This window comes from Mobula birostris, chromosome 6 (assembly GCF_030028105.1).
Source record: "Mobula birostris isolate sMobBir1 chromosome 6, sMobBir1.hap1, whole genome shotgun sequence".
Classification (NCBI taxonomy): Eukaryota; Metazoa; Chordata; class Chondrichthyes; order Myliobatiformes; family Myliobatidae; genus Mobula; species Mobula birostris.
Window position 1 is genome coordinate 158,577,769 of NC_092375.1, and position 15,937 is coordinate 158,593,705.

General features: G+C 39.1%; 1 protein-coding gene across 2 annotated transcripts in view; it reads left to right on the plus strand.

Annotated features, from left to right (window-relative positions):
- The window catches only part of LOC140199509 (calcitonin gene-related peptide type 1 receptor-like), a 94,276-nt gene that overhangs the window by 45,643 nt on the left and 32,696 nt on the right, over positions 1–15,937 (plus strand). The window contains exons 2-4 of one of the 2 annotated variants that reach the window (XM_072261718.1): positions 10,056–10,148; positions 10,976–11,126; positions 13,264–13,380. In XM_072261718.1, coding sequence (XP_072117819.1) covers positions 10,089–10,148; positions 10,976–11,126; positions 13,264–13,380 — 328 coding nt within the window. In that variant the 5' untranslated portion in view covers positions 10,056–10,088. The remainder of the gene's footprint in view (positions 1–10,055; positions 10,149–10,975; positions 11,127–13,263; positions 13,381–15,937) is intronic. The other variant, XM_072261719.1, reaches the window with a different exon arrangement.

Here is a 15,937-nt window from a genome sequence, read left to right on the forward strand (position 1 = left end):
AAAAATGCTAACTGTTACTGTGCCAAAAAAAAATCTTCATGATGCAGTAGTGTTAAGATTCTTGCAATTGATGTTTTTACTGGTTTACTTAAGCACAAATCAAAGAGCTTCAAATTTGGTTTTAAGTATACAGCAGCAACATAAAAACACAATTAATTATTTTAAGCAAAATTGTGCTGAATTTGTTTGGTCAGTCATTGACAAGTCTGTGGCATCTTTAGTATGTAAAAGTAAATTCATCAGTTACCGTCTTATGTGTCAATATGAATTGAGATAATTTTGGCTGATTAATCATGAGAATAAACAATTTTAAACAATCAGTAAATAGTCTATTGTGCAGTTTTTCAACCAATATTTTTAGCCAGTGTACTGTGATGCAATTGGCCCAGACTATTGAAAAGTAGACATTATTGACAGATGAGATAAAATGGAACATACTCACTGAAACATTGTCATTCATACATCAAGATTCAAGAATCATGATTTATGATTTATGATTTGATTACATTTATTATCAAAGAATGTGTAAATTATACAACCTTGAGGTTTGCTTACTCACAGGTAGCCACAAAGCAAGAAACCCAAAATAACCCAATTAAAGAAAAAAAAGAATAAAAATAAAAAAGACCAACACTCGATGCACAAGGGAAAGAAAAAAAATACAAGTCATGCAAATGAATGAAGTGAACAGCAATATTCTGAACCAAAAACGCATCCTCTGATCTAAACCCTGGAGCAGCCCCAAGTAGGCCCAAAGCCTCACTTATCAGTTCATCATGTTAGCAAGCACAGAGCACAGCAGCCAGGGTAGTCTTCATAGCCTCAGTGCCATGGAGATGGCCATCATGGAGAATGAGCAAAATCAGCACTCGTCCCCATCAACACTCTTTGTTGTAATGTCATTGATTTTAGTCAACTTTTCTACATCATTTCTTATGACAGATTTTTTATGTCTTGCACTGTACTGTCACAAAATAACAAATTTCAGGATGTACATCAGTGATAATAAACTAGATTTTCATTTAGTGTTATTTAATATAAAAAGTAGCATTACAGATATCTACAATAACATAGCATTGTGCATAAGATATTTATGAAGTTCATTCTACATGAAGTCATCTGATCAAATCCCATGTGGCTGTGCTAGAGAGAACACATAAAGAACCAGGTTCTGCTATATTTTCTTTTCCGTTAAGAATGGCCTGGATAATTTTTTTAATTAAGTGGACACTCAGTGGGCACTTTATGGGGTATCTCCTGAGTGTATATTCGTGGTCTTCTGTTGCTGCAGCCCATCCATTTCAAGATACGACATGTTCTACATTCAGAGATGCTCTTCTGCACACACCTGTTCCTGTTGTAATGCCAGGTTATTTGAGTTACTGTTGCCTTCCTGTTAGCTTGAACCAGTCTGGCCATTCTCCTCCGACTTCTCTTATTATTAAGGGATTTTCAACCACAGAACTGCGGCTCAATGGATGATTTTTGTTTTGTGCACCATTCTCTATAAATTCCAGAGACTGGTGTGTATGAAAATCACAGGAGATCAGCACTTTCTGCAATATTCAAAGCACCCTGTCTGGCACCAACAATCATTCCATGGTCAAAGTCACCTAGATCAAGTTTCTTTTCCTTATCATGTCATGCATGCTTTTATGCATTGAGTTGCTGCCACACGTTTGGCTGATTTAGATATTTGCATTAATGAGAAGGTGTATCTAATTAAGTGGTGGCTGAGTGTACAATTGTGATTAACTATTCTAATTCAGATTAGTACAGCACAGCTATCTAGGAAAACTATTCATTATTATGATATTTAAAGAGTTTATGTGAAGGTATATTTTAGCTTTAGGTGAATTGTCAGTTATTTTATCAGAGTTATGTATATACCACATTTGTGCTCTGAGCTTAAATATAAATTATATTGAAATGTAATTTGAATGCTTGGGATGTAATCTGTTTTAGCTGATTAATCATAATAACATACAGTAAATTTCCATAATCTTTGGAATAAATGACTAAGATATGGATGATAGTCTTATATTAATGTTTGCACTCAATATCAATTATGTCATTTGAATATTAAAGCAATGCATTCAGACTCATACACGTACCTTATTTCATGATTGTACATTGTGTAATTATTCCAAATGACCTATATACTCTTACCCATCAAAATTCAGCACTCTGTGCTCTAGCTGTCTTTCAGTATTACTGTGGCAAGATTTCTTCAGTCCTCTGGGTGCAGTAAAATTATAAGGCTTTCTTTATAAAAACAGTTATGACTTGACAATAATGAACACATAGAGCAAATTCTTCTTTAATATTGATTATCTTTTTAACTGTCTTGATGGTTCTTATAGCTGTTTAAGGGCAAACAATCTGTTGAAACATTGGAGTAATACTAACAAATAACATTAAGGGACATCTTTAATAACTTTAATAACGATCCAGTGAAGCATTGGTGTAATACCAGTAAATAGTATTAAAGGGCGTTTTTAATAACTTTCTTGCAGTTGCAGAATAGCTTTAAAAGCCATATTAAACTATTGCTAATATTTGTATTTTTCTTGCTTTGATTTGCAACTCTAGTGTTTATAGCGTTTGTGTCAATCTTAACGTGAGTTTTGGCACTAAGAGATGCTGAGAGCCCCAGAAGGGAAAGTCTATATGGCATTTTGTCTCTGGTCCACTGTTATCCCTCACCATTCCTATACCTTACTGGTGGTAGGCAATCTGGATTCTTGTCTCTGCTAATACCATTCCCAAACAAGCTGTCAAGTGGTAAATGAGTCTAAGCCAGCAGATCCATTTCCTATTTATCCCTCCCATCCTGTGGGAGATTATGTGCTTTTCCTGGAGCAGAAAGGTGGAGTCCAATGTCATGACCTACCACTCTGTGGAGTCACACAAGTGTCAGTAAGCTGTTGTGTCAAATAATCAACCTTAAAAGTATCACTGCAATACAGCACATTCTTTACAATTATGCAAAAAAAAGGGTAAAAATTTCCACACTGTAAATTTTTATCATTTGCTCAGGTCTAATAAATACACTCATTATGCTGTCTTGCCAGTAGACCTCAGAAGGGAACAATTCACATTGTGCATACTTAATTAGCATAGATTCCTTTTACTTGAATATTTATTAATAGAATCAAAATGCAGCATCTAATGTCTTACTAATTTAGAAAATCTAAGATATCATGAATGATGCTGTATTTTCTGCAATGTAAAGACAAATGACAGATAACATGCAATACCAAATAACGTACAATTTTAGCTGTGAGAACATAATCTGCACCTGAAACTGGTATGACTGCAGTGCAGCATCTACTGAGGATGATGGCAGGACTTTGATTTAAGTTGTCCGTTGGCTTTATTAAAACAACATTGATGTACAATATTCAATTCACTACAAATAGCTTGGCAGTCTAGAGGGAGAAAGGCTGTCAGTAAAATAACAGAGCCACTTGGAGGGATTGGAGTCATTTTGGTTTGCTGTTTAAATTAGCCATCAGCAGCTGCCATTTTAATATACCCAATGGACTGAATCATTTCTGACCCATTTCTCCACTGTACTCAGGTTCTTGTACCAAGCTGAAAAACCTTAATAGTATGTCGAACTATATTTTCCTCAACTTGCACTAATGTTATGTTTATTTTGTTTTGTAAAGTTATGCATAATTTATGTTAATTTAAATTTATGTAATTTATGCTTTTCGTGCTTGTAATATACTGTGCTGCAAAAAGGTAATTTTCTGGGCACTAACTGTACAGCTTGGGTGTGTATGGCTGTGTCAATAAACTTGGACTTGAACTCTGTCATCACTGAATAACTACATATTTATCATTTGAATGTCAGCTTCCAATTTCCTCAAGATCATTAGCTTGGTGTTGAGAATCTGGGAACATATGCAGAGCAGGGAAATGCCTTGTCTGTGGCTTGTAATCCTATTAAACAAAGCAGTATTTGGAATCTCAATTGTTGTCAATTGTCTTTAAAGATAGGAGCACAGTAAAAACTGTGAGCAGGAAAAAAGCAGTTTTCATCACTCTCTTGGTCTTCATGATAAAGTAATGCTTTACATTCTCATATCCCTCTCCGCTTCCTTTGTCGCCTGGTTATCAAGTAAGAATGGGGAAACTTGCAAAGAAACCCGGATTGAGTGAAGGCAAGGAATGACAAGTGGAAAATTTCTTCAGAAGTTCCCCAGGCAATTCAAACTAGTTCACAATGGCTCAACTAGTAAAGCGTTGATTCACAGTGCTAGCGGCCTGGGTTCAATTCTGACTTTGAATGTTGATTCTTGCACGGTTTCCCTGTGACTGCTTGGGTTTTCTCTGGTTGCTCTAGTTTTTTCACATATCTAAAGGCATGCAGACTGCATGCAGGTTGATTGGCCATTGAAAATTGCAGATAGTGTGAATAACTGAAACTGAGATGAGTTGATAAGAATAAAAAAATAGATGGAATTAATATAGGATTAGTGTAAATGGGTGATTGACAGTGAGCGCACACTAAATGGGCTGAAGGGTCGGTTTTCATGGTGTGTCTCTCTCACTTTGTGAGATTCTGCCAAATATCATCTATTAATCCAGTTACCCCTTGCACAGTGTGAAGTCTGCTGTGGACAAGAGCTGATTTTGCTTTCTCTTGAAGGAGAGTCACAAAATTACATAATATTAGGCAAACTGGTTGCATGTTGCATCCACCCAATGGCTAACAGTTTGTACCCCTAGAGTAAGGTGTTCTGTTAAATAAATAAAATTATTAAATAAAACATTTAAGACCGTTTAATGCCAGATCATTTAAGATTTAGAGTATCACTTCTGGCATCCATAATATCTGTCTTCATACAAAAATACTATGAGGGGTGATTGATAAGTTCGTGGCCTAAGGTAGAAAGAAGTGAATCATACAGCTCGTTACATGCACATGCAGGTCAACTCTTTGAGTGATTATGCAGAAAGTTTGAAGTTAATAACTCCTCTCCTTCTACCTTAGACCATGAACTTATCAATCACCCCTTGCATAACAGTGGGAAAGCTGCTTTTGGAGAGCTGAGGCATTTTTTTTATCTTACAATTGGTCCTTTCTGCTATGGAAAATAATAATTCTCAAGAGATTTAATGCAATATTTTTAAATTCATAGGCTGTGACTAAGCAATAGAATATCACAGGAAAGTTATAGCTTTGTTTTTCAGCATCCTTCACCATAATGGTTCATTCATTCCATGAAAATATAGTTATGGGAATGAAAAAGATCTTATTCAATGTCAAGTTCATCCTGATGTCACACTCCTCTTTCCTAATCCACACGAGCGATTGTTTGTCTTCCTGCAACCCAAGTCCCAAGTGCACTAATTCTTCAGATTCTGAAATAAATGCTGCGGTTTCTGCAAACTATTCCTTTCTCATGCAAATTTAAAATATTCTCGGCATCTTTAAAGCATGATACTTTATTTCACTGATATCTTTTGAGGGTTGTTAAAGCCTCCATCCATTGTAAGCCACCAGAGGTGTTGAAGACAATAACCAAGCTGCTTCTGAGTGTTGTAGTCACAGTTCCCTACTCTACTAGGTGTCAATCCCAGCCTTGCTTGTTCTTTTGATCAGGGAGGCTTAATCCATATTGTGTTCAGTTAGGTGAGAGAGGATGACATTTTGACCCTTGGACTGCCAGACCTAAGGACTTCAGCCCCAAATAAGCACTATTTATAAAGTTTAACTGGACTTTAACGAAGGAAGACACCTAGAACTAACTGGTAGTGGCAATCCCTTCTCACTTATATACTTCTGAATCTTGAACTAGCTAGCAGCAGGCATTTGAGGGTCCTAGAAAAATACCACCAATGTTGGCTCAGCAGTGGTAATGTAATGTGTAGTATAATGCTTCACAGTGCCATCGATCAGGGTTCAATTCTAGTTGCTATTTGTAAGGAGTTTATGCATTTTCCCTGTGACCATGTAGTTTTTCCACAAATGAAACAGCGGAGACATTTTATGTTTAAAGAAAAGCCATAGCAACTCATTAATTGAACACCAAATACTGAACAGAAAGCACGGTAAAAGTCCTTTACATAATTATCTCATCACGTCAGACCAGCCTCTTAAAGTGAACCCCAGCCAATGTCGGTGATTGTGAATTCTGTATGTTTCCACATTACAGCATCGTACACAACTGCATGAGTTTCCTCTGGGTGCTCCAGTTTCCTCCCACATTCCAAAGGCGAAAGGGTTAGAGAATTGTGGAGATGCCATGTTGGCGTTGTAAGCGTAGCAACACTTGCGGGCTGCTCCCATTACATCCTCGGACTGTGTAGGCTGTTGACGCAAACAATGTATTAAATAAAGCTAATATTCTAAACAAACTTATCCAGATCGATTGGAAGGAAAAGCAAACTAACGACAGTGTGCTCTCATTGCTCATATTAAGGCCCTGTTTGCATCCAGCTATGTTGCATAATCCACATCAATTGCTCTGTCAGGGAAACTTTGTTAGGCAGGAAAATGGAAAAAAAAATCAAGGATGTAATGAAATTTAACTTGGGATAAAAATGATTGGCCACTGGGAAATGCTGCTTGTTACAGATGGAGCAAAGGTGTTCGATGACAAAATCTGCATTTGCTCCATCCTGACCCCCATTCCGACAGGTCAGTCCATGGCCTCCTCTACTGTCACAATGAGGTCATTCTCAGGTTGGAGGAGCAACACTTCATCGTCCATCTTGGTAGCTTCCAACCTTAAACATCGATTTCTCTGAATTCCGGTAATATTTCTTTCTCCCCTTTCCCTCTTTTTTCCCATTCCCCACTCTGGCTCTCCTCTTTTCCCTTTCCTTCTCATTACCTGCCTATCACCCCTCCACCCAGATGCCCCCTTTACTTCCCTTTCTCCCAAAGTCCACTCTCCTCTCATACCAGATTCCACCTTTACCTTTTCTATCACCTCTCAGTTTCTCACTTCACCGCCCACCCCCCATCACCCACCTGGCTTCACCTATCAGCTTTTTGCTCGTACTCCTTCCCTTCCCACACTATCTTATTCTGGCTCCTTCCCCTGTCCTTCCAGTCCTGATGAAGGGTCTCGGCCTGAAATGTCCAGTGTTAATTCCTTTCCGCCAATGCTGAGTTCCTCCAGCATTTTGTCTGTGTTGTTCTGGCTTTCTAGCAGCAGCAGAGTCTCTTGTGCTCAGTCTTTTAGAAAATTGTCTCTAATGTTTCTCTGCAGAAATTCTGGATCAGAATTTCTTAATCTGCATCCTTCTCTGGTGTTGTTTCTGAATCCACGTAAAATTTGAATTACAATTGGTATATCCCACATGGAAAATGTTGAAGTTCATTGCTTCTGGGACAGAGGGGAAAAAAAAGCACCGTTGCACTTCTTTAAGGAGCTTTATAAATAATGTTACTTGTTTACAGCAGACATGCTTGGAAAGACCTTTAGCCCTTGGCATATTAATCACACATTTTGGAGTGTTCTCTGACATGTTATAGTTCCTATTTAAAAAGATGCCATTGATCCTCTGTGCTTTAGAAAGATATCTTTAAAAATACTTTCTAAATGAGGGATACTATGTAAAATAAGCACATGCATTTATAAATGCTTCAAATATTCTTCTTTTGAATGTGCAAAATTATTTTGGCATACTTCCAGGTTATGTGTATATATTTAGAATGTAACATGAATAAAAGAGTTGGGTGATTTGCTGCTTAGCAGCAAGGGTAGGCCAACATTCTGGTGTCTACATTATAGACTTGGTCATGAGGAGTTCCAGGAGTTGTGGATTATGTAGTGGATTTAATGATATTTATGTTAGGTCAAATGTCTGAAAGTATTTGGGAGTAATCTTTGGAAAGACAAAACAGGTGCATGTATGTGTGCGTGCTTGCAACATGAACAATCCCAGTTTGATAGTTAGATCACTAAGATTACTGCTCTGTGTTGAATTTGTATTCTTCTGCTGTACCACTCCAACCACCAAGGAAAAATAATTTCAAGATAATAATGACAATTACTCTTCTATTATGTTTGCATAGAAGTATTATGAACCCCAGTTAACTGGGCCATTAGTTAATCAGAGCAGCCGTTTATTGAGACAACTCTTAAAGAACAAAAACTAAATTAAGAAAATGACTGGGATTCCCTTTGCTTATTTGGGACAATATGCCACTTAACCGGGACAGGAGACTGTTGCCAAACAGCTTCTCACTAGCATCAGTTGTGTGTACTCGTGTGGCCAATAGATGCTACACCGTCTTCAGAGCAATCAGTTTTTAAATAGTGTCAAAAGCGTGTGTTTGTGTTATTTGTCGTTGATAGTTGGTGAGAAATAAGCAGTAAGGTGATTTGAAACTGTTTTGATCGTCGTGGTTTCAAGCATTCAGCCTTGGAGATGCCAGAAGTAGCTGGGAATTTCACTATTTCAGCATTTATGAAGGTATTAACAATCATCTTGAATGTTACAATGAAAATGAAGATTTGGAGGATGCAATCACCTGAAGTAATCATCTAGGTACCAGTATAATGTAGTGCTTGGCCCAATTCTATTACAGCTTGGGGCAGTGGAGTTTGGAGTTCAATTCCAGCATCATCTGTAAGGAGTCTGTACGTCCTCCGTGGAATGCATGGGTTTTCCCCAGGTGCTCTGATTTCCTGCCACAGTCCAAAAATTTACTGGGAGGTTAATTGGTCATTGTAAATTATCCCATAATTAGGTTAGGGTTAAATTTCTGAATGAAGTAACTAAATAAAACATTGTAGGAAGGTAGTCCATTGTCTGCAATAGGTGTTTGCACTGATATTGTTCATTTATAGTCAAACCAAAGAACATAAATATTAGGAACTATTGCACAGTTTTATAGCACTGTACAGGTATTAGTAGTGCTCTAATTTGTTCTATATTTCATTTAAATACATAAATTGTTACTCAGTTGAACAGTAGTTTTTCTTTTTTATACCTTTTTAACTATTTCCATGAAGCTTCAGCTAATTGGAGCAACAACTTAATTGGGCCAAAATGTACTGGTCACAATGTATCCCAATTAACTGGAATCCACTGTATTTACTTTAGATAGCAATCTGAAGTCAAAAATTGTGCATTGGTTCTGTTGAGTGGGAAAGTATCTATGGAATTTTCCTTGCTGTATCCTTTCATAAAATTACAAATGACTATTAAAATTTTAACAGGAAGAGTACAGATGCCAAAGTCAGGACTCACAGAACATTTAAAATTCTGTGTATATTTAAAGTTCCTCTTACCGACCTCTTCTTCAGTCTCAAGACTCCCCATCCTCCTTCTCTCTTCCACCTGGCTCCATCTTTATATCATCCCCAAACACCTCTGGTTTCACCTAGCACTTACCAGTATCTTTCTCAGTCCTCCAACTTACCTCTTTATTCTGGCTTTCTACCCTCTACACCTTGTCCCAATGTTCGGCTGGATGTAGAATGTCACCCATCTCACTGCCTCCACAGACACTTCTTGAGCGACTGAGTTCCTCCAGCAGTTTGATTTTTGCATCTGTAAAGTTCCCATGAATGGTCAAATAGGTCATATGGAACAGCTTTAACATCCAGATTGACTGAGCCACATGGTAAATTCATTCCATCATCAGGCATGAGTAGCGTGAGATTATCTCCTCCAGGGAGTTTTATACTGTTTCTTTCTGGAGCTGTCCCAGCATTAAACTGTCATTTTTACATTAATGTGAAGTGAAGAACACTTCTCGCCCGCAAGTTTCAATGTAGATGTGTCTTTAAGTAGGCAGGTGCCGGCAGCTTTCTCGAATTTAAATGAGAATCCGCTGTACTTCTGCCAAATTGTTCTTTAGTGTTCACACTAAGTTGTTGAATCCATTGGATGTATAATACAACATGGGAACGTACACAATCACTTTGTTTTGTGATATGAAGCAGGAAATGTAGAATCTCTATGATATATGATATCGAGCACAAAATGTGTGCAATCTTTATTATGTGATGAGTCTGATTTTAATACATTCCTGCTGCCATTTGTCATGCAGGCTGTTTTTTTTTCTATCCCTTTTACAGGCTGTCATCTTCAATAGTGAGTTACTCCAGACAATGCCTTCAATGAAAGAAAATGTGGTGTATCGGATTCTGTTCCTTATCTCAATTGCAAAGGTAGGCCCTAAAGAATTCTGTAATTAAACTAATTTGTTGAGATAGTTAAATGTAATACCCATATAATGCAGCAGATTTGCGGTAGAAGACACACATTGTTTATGTGTTGATGCAAACTATTTATGTGCCAGATTTACTATTATAAGATTCAAGTATATCTCACTCTACACTCAGTGGCTTTGTTTATAATGGCACTAAGCTTCACCGTTATTGTTAAAATGGATTTTTACCTTCATGCTCACCTACTCAGTAAAAAAAAACTATTCAATAACTACTTATTGAGGTGGTTATATCAGGGTGGATGCATGTTATATATTAGAGGTATTAAATCACAGCATGCCTGGGGAATTACTTCAGCAGATTTTTACTGTAAACCTTACAGAAGATGAGGATGTTCAGGTGATGGTAGTGGGGTTGCTATGGGAGCTGAGTGAACAGCTTATAGAATATGGCTTACAGCTTCCAACAGTAAACTAATGAACCCTTTTTGTGGTACATAAAAGACTTCTTGCTCAACTTAGAAAATAATAACATTTCTTGTACAATTTTTTTTTGCTGGTTGTGATGTATGATTTCTGGGAATACTATTTACCTGATGGTTACCCTACAGATCCGCATGCATGGCAGGTGAAAGAGAGAGATTTATTCTCAGCTATTCACATTAAACAACAAAAATAACACTATCAAATTCAACTTGTAATGTGAAGTTCAATTAAACTTAGTAGAACAGAACTTCAAAACCAGGATAACAACACATTGTTCCTAGTATACTGGGTGCTTAGCACAAACAACTCTTTTATGTCTCTAATATTGTGTTTGTTTTCCAGCAGCAATTTGCTGCAGCCCAGAGGGATAATGAAACAGGGGGTTTGCCGGTGGAAAGATATCGTGGGCTTGCCTTCACCAGGGAGAAAATAATGACGGCGCAGTACGAATGCTACCAAAAGATTATGCAGGGCTCCATTTACACTGGAAATGGTAAAACAAGGAATAACTGCTTGCAAACTGTGTTGTTGTGTCAGTGATTGCTTTTATTGTTCGGGTTTCTGCCCCGCAGCCAGCAGCACATTCTGTTCAACCAATGCAGTGGACGCTTCTCAGTTATTACAGTAACTGCAAAGGGAGTCGTTTTTTGCAGTTCAAATGGTCAGTTGGCTTTATGCTCAGAATTTGAAGGATCTGCATGATCAAAGGGGTAAGAGGAGTTAATATTGTTGTGGCAGAGTATTTCTGCTATGTAGCCGGTAATGAAAGGAATTGATTGTGGACTTCAGGAAGGGAGAGTCAAGGGAATTCACTCCAGTCCTCATCGAGGGATCGGATGTAGAATGGGTGAACAGATTCAAGTTTCTGGGTGTCAACATCTTTGAACATCTATCTTGGGCCCAATGTATTGATGCAATTACAAAGAAGGCACAGCGGCAGCTATATTTCATTAGGGGTCTGAGATGCATTGGTATGTCAACAAAGACACTCGCAAATTTCTACACATGTTCCCTGGTGAGCATTCAAATGGGATGCACCACTGTCTGGCATGGAGGGGCCACTGCACGGGATAGGAAAACCCTGCAGAAGGTTGTAACTCTGCCAGCTCCATCATGGGCATTAGCCTCACTAGATCCCAGTATCCATCATTAAGGACCCCCGTCATCCAGGACCTGCCTTCTTCTCATTGATACCATCAAGGAGGAGGCACAGGAACCTGAAAGCACACACTTAACATTTCAGGAACAGCGTCTTTCCCTCTGCCATCAGATGCCTGAATGGACATGGAACCCTGATTCAATTACTTTGATTCTGAGATTCATTCAGATTTATTGATCACATATACACGGAATCATACAGTGAAATGCACCATTTGTGTTTACAACTGACACACCTAGGGATGTACTTGCGGCAACAGCATGTGCTGCCCACATTCCAGGACCAATCTAGCACGCCTATGATGCTTGGCAGAGTAACACAGCAAACAGCAAAATGGAACACAATAAGCAACAAAACGACAACGTCATTACAAGCTCCTTCCCTCCCTCCCAGCCACCGTCCATCAACCCACACATGTGGGCAGTCCTCCAACTGCAGGACAGCACTACAGATTCCTGGCTTTGTCCATTGGGCTTCTGACCTTCTGATATGGACTTTCAGGCTCAGATATCTGGTATCAACCCCTGTACTAACAAAGATGGAACCCTGGACTCCAGGCATGAGCCCCAGGCATGCTTCAGACTGGCTTTTATGACTGTCCTGCCCCTATGTCTCTTGCTTCCATGGATCTATCCAATCCCAGGATCCACTAACTTGGGACAGCCCAATATCACCTGTCCATGTCAGTTGCTGTCAAACACTGAGCAGAGGGACTGGATGTCCTTCATCAACTATCCTCATCCCTGACCTACAAGCATGGAGGAGAGGCCCTTATCGACCTCCACATTGCTGGCCTTCAAACGCAGGACAGAGGCCTGACTTCTAGTTCCTCCACGTCACTGTCCCAAACCCTACTCTGACTTCTAACTCCCTTGCATCACTAACTGGCCCGTAATTCCCGCTCTCTCTGAACCTTTAAAAAAAAACAGCCAAGTCCGAGCCAGGATCTTGATGGTGACGCAGCTCGGCACCATCTTACCCGTGAGTTTTGTAACTTGTTTGTTGTCTGAATGAGATCTGAGTGCACAAAATCATGTTCAATTTCTTACAGCAATGCTTAGCTAACAGTACAATGTCCCAATCATCCTCGAATAGTGTTAGCACTATTCACAGCCTTTTTTTAAACTTTTAGATACTTACTTTATAGCCACGAAAACTTTATAAATAGCTTGGGGTTGGCACCGAATGGGCCGCTGGCTCTGTCTCATCAGAATTTGGTCCTGATGAGGGGTCTTGGCCTGAAACGTCAGCTGCATATTCATTTCCATGGATGCTGCCTGACCTTTGGAGTCCCTCCGGCATTTTGTGTGTGTTGCTCTGGATTTCCAAGATTTGCAGAATCTTTGAATAAAAGGTGATGTAATTCCACTAGTCTCTGTGCAATAGTTGTGAAAATGCTGCAGTTATTAATTATATGGATTACAACCATAATATTTATTACCTCATGTCAAACATATTTGCTTTTCACCAGGGAATGGCACTGCTTGTAACAGAACATGGGATGGCTGGCTGTGCTGGGATGATACTCCTCCAGGGACAGTGGCTGTCCAACGATGTCCAGATTATTTTCAAGACTTTGATCCATCAGGTAAGAACACCCATTAAATCATCATTCTCAGCTGAAGTAATCACCGTGCTAACTTTTGGCAAAGTTCAGGTTAAAAGACCAATCATCTCCATTAGTTTCGCCTAATCTCAGCAACAGCTGTGCTTCATATTTCCTTTCATAACTTTTCCTTAGTATGTGACAGGCATGAACAGAGGAAGTTCAGAGCTGCAGTGTACTGGCCCTGATTTTAAATACATTTGGCAAATGGATCACAGGAAGGCTGTTTCTGTGGCAGTACAGGCAGGTTAGTTCAGAGCTGGCAAACTGAAAGAAGCAGCTTCTGAATTGATTTATTGTCCAAAAGAATGAATTGCTCAGTCTGACTGGAGAACTGCCATAAAATATTGTAAAGTTGTAAGACCCATGTGTTTTCCTCTCCTGCGTTGAAGGGCTCACTATTTATTACCGTAACACCCTTCCGACACTTTACTTTAACTGGCTCACAATAGTATACAGGGGTACGTCTATGCTGTGTCTTTTTCAGGATGTCATCACTCCCTGTATGTTTGTCCAGATGTGAATATTCAACAGCTGCAGAATGAACATAGAAGGCAGAGTAGGCCACTATATCTCTTTAAGCCTTTTCGGACATTCATTGAGATTATGACAATTTTGTAACTTTACTTCAAATACCTGTCTTTTTCCCAACTCCCTTAATACTTCTGCTTAGCATAAAGCTACCTAACAACTGGCGAAGAACCAACTGTTGTTTACAGAAGGAAGTGCATATGTTCATTTTTGTTTTTAGTATTGTATTCTTTCTCAATGTCACTAATTTTTAGGCCATATCCCCTATTTGTGCACTCACAATCAGAACAAATGGTTTCCATCTATGACTTCCTCTGCTTTCAAGGTTGCTATATCCTTCCAAAGGCACGATGTTCAACTGAACACAATCCTCCAAACAAGTTGTTTTAGCTGCAGTATAATTTATAAGAACTTGTATCCTACTCATGTAAATTTCAAACTCACCACTCAAAGCCTTTAAGATTTTTTTTCAACGGTCTATTTAATTTTAACAATCTTCATGACAAAGGGACAAAGCCCCCTTTACCACAAAGAACTTTAATAATATCCCTTAACTCATGAAGTTGCAACAACTGAGTTTCTGTATACCTGTAATTCAGGTCATGGAAGAGGTTTGGAGACCTGCAGAATTTTGTAGTACTATGTACACCTACTGTAGTCATTTCCATAGACGTGCATTTGGGAAGCTCAGGTAAGGTTGGAATCAAGCAGTTGACCGATGCATATATCTATCAACAGGATGGAACAGCCCATCTGATCCGATGAGCAGCATACCCAGTAAACCAACAATTTAACACTATTTTAATCACAGTACAATTTTACCAAGACCGATTAACCTACCAACTGGTATGTCTTTAGTCTGTGGGATTGCTTCCTCTGGAGCATATGGAGGAAACCCACGCAGTTACGGGGAGAATTTACAGAAACCTTACAGAAGGTGGCGGAAATGATTTGCAAATTCCCAGGCCCTGAGCTGTAACAGCATTGTGCTAACTGCTGTGCTAATATAGTGCTCCTTTTATGCGGCACCTTATCAAACACCTTCTGGAAATCCAGGTACCCCCCCCTATCCACTATGTTCATTGCATTCTCAAACTGCAGTGAGTTTGTCAAATAGGACCTTCGTAAATCCATGCTGTGCCAGCCTGATGGAGCCAGTTCTATTCAGATGTCTTGCTAATTCTTAATGGTAACTTCAAGCATTTTCCCACCTATAGACATTAAACTGCTGACCTACAATAACCTGCCATTTGCCTCCATCTTTTGTTTTGAAACAATAGCGTGACATTCAGTGTCTTCCAATCCACTGCGCTGGGATTTGTAAGCCCCTCAGGTCAACTGCCATCCCACTCTTACATGCATCAGATACAGTATTTCTTGGTTTATGTCTATGCCATGTAATATTTTTATTCGGTGGCCTGTAGTTAATTCCCACCAGAGATCTTCCCCCTTTACTATTCCCTGTCTATATTCAGATGGACTCAACATTCTGCTCTTTAGATCTTATATCACCTCTCACAATCACCCAGATCTTAATGTTAATTATCAGCGTGATTCTACCTCCTTTACCTTCATGCTTTTCATCGAGTCATAGAGAACTGCAGCACAAAAACATGCCCTTCGGCCCATTTAGTTCATGCTGGATTGCTATTTTGCCTGGTCCTATCGACCCGCACCTGAAGGATAGCCCTCCCGTTCATGTACTTATCCAAACTTCTCTTAAGTGTTGCAATTGAATCTGCATCCACCACTTCTGCTGGCAGCTTGTTCGACACTAGAACCACCTCCAAGGAAAAAAGTGCTCCCTCAAAATATTTTATCTTTTGCCCTTAATCTCTGATTTATTCTCATCCAACCTGAGGGGAAATAGCCTGCAAGTATGCTCCCTATCTATGCCCTTCATAATTTTATATACCTCAAGAAGATCTACACTCATTCTCATGTGCTTCAATGAATAACGTCCTAACCTGTCAACCTTTCCCTATAACACAGGTCCTCAAGGCCTGAT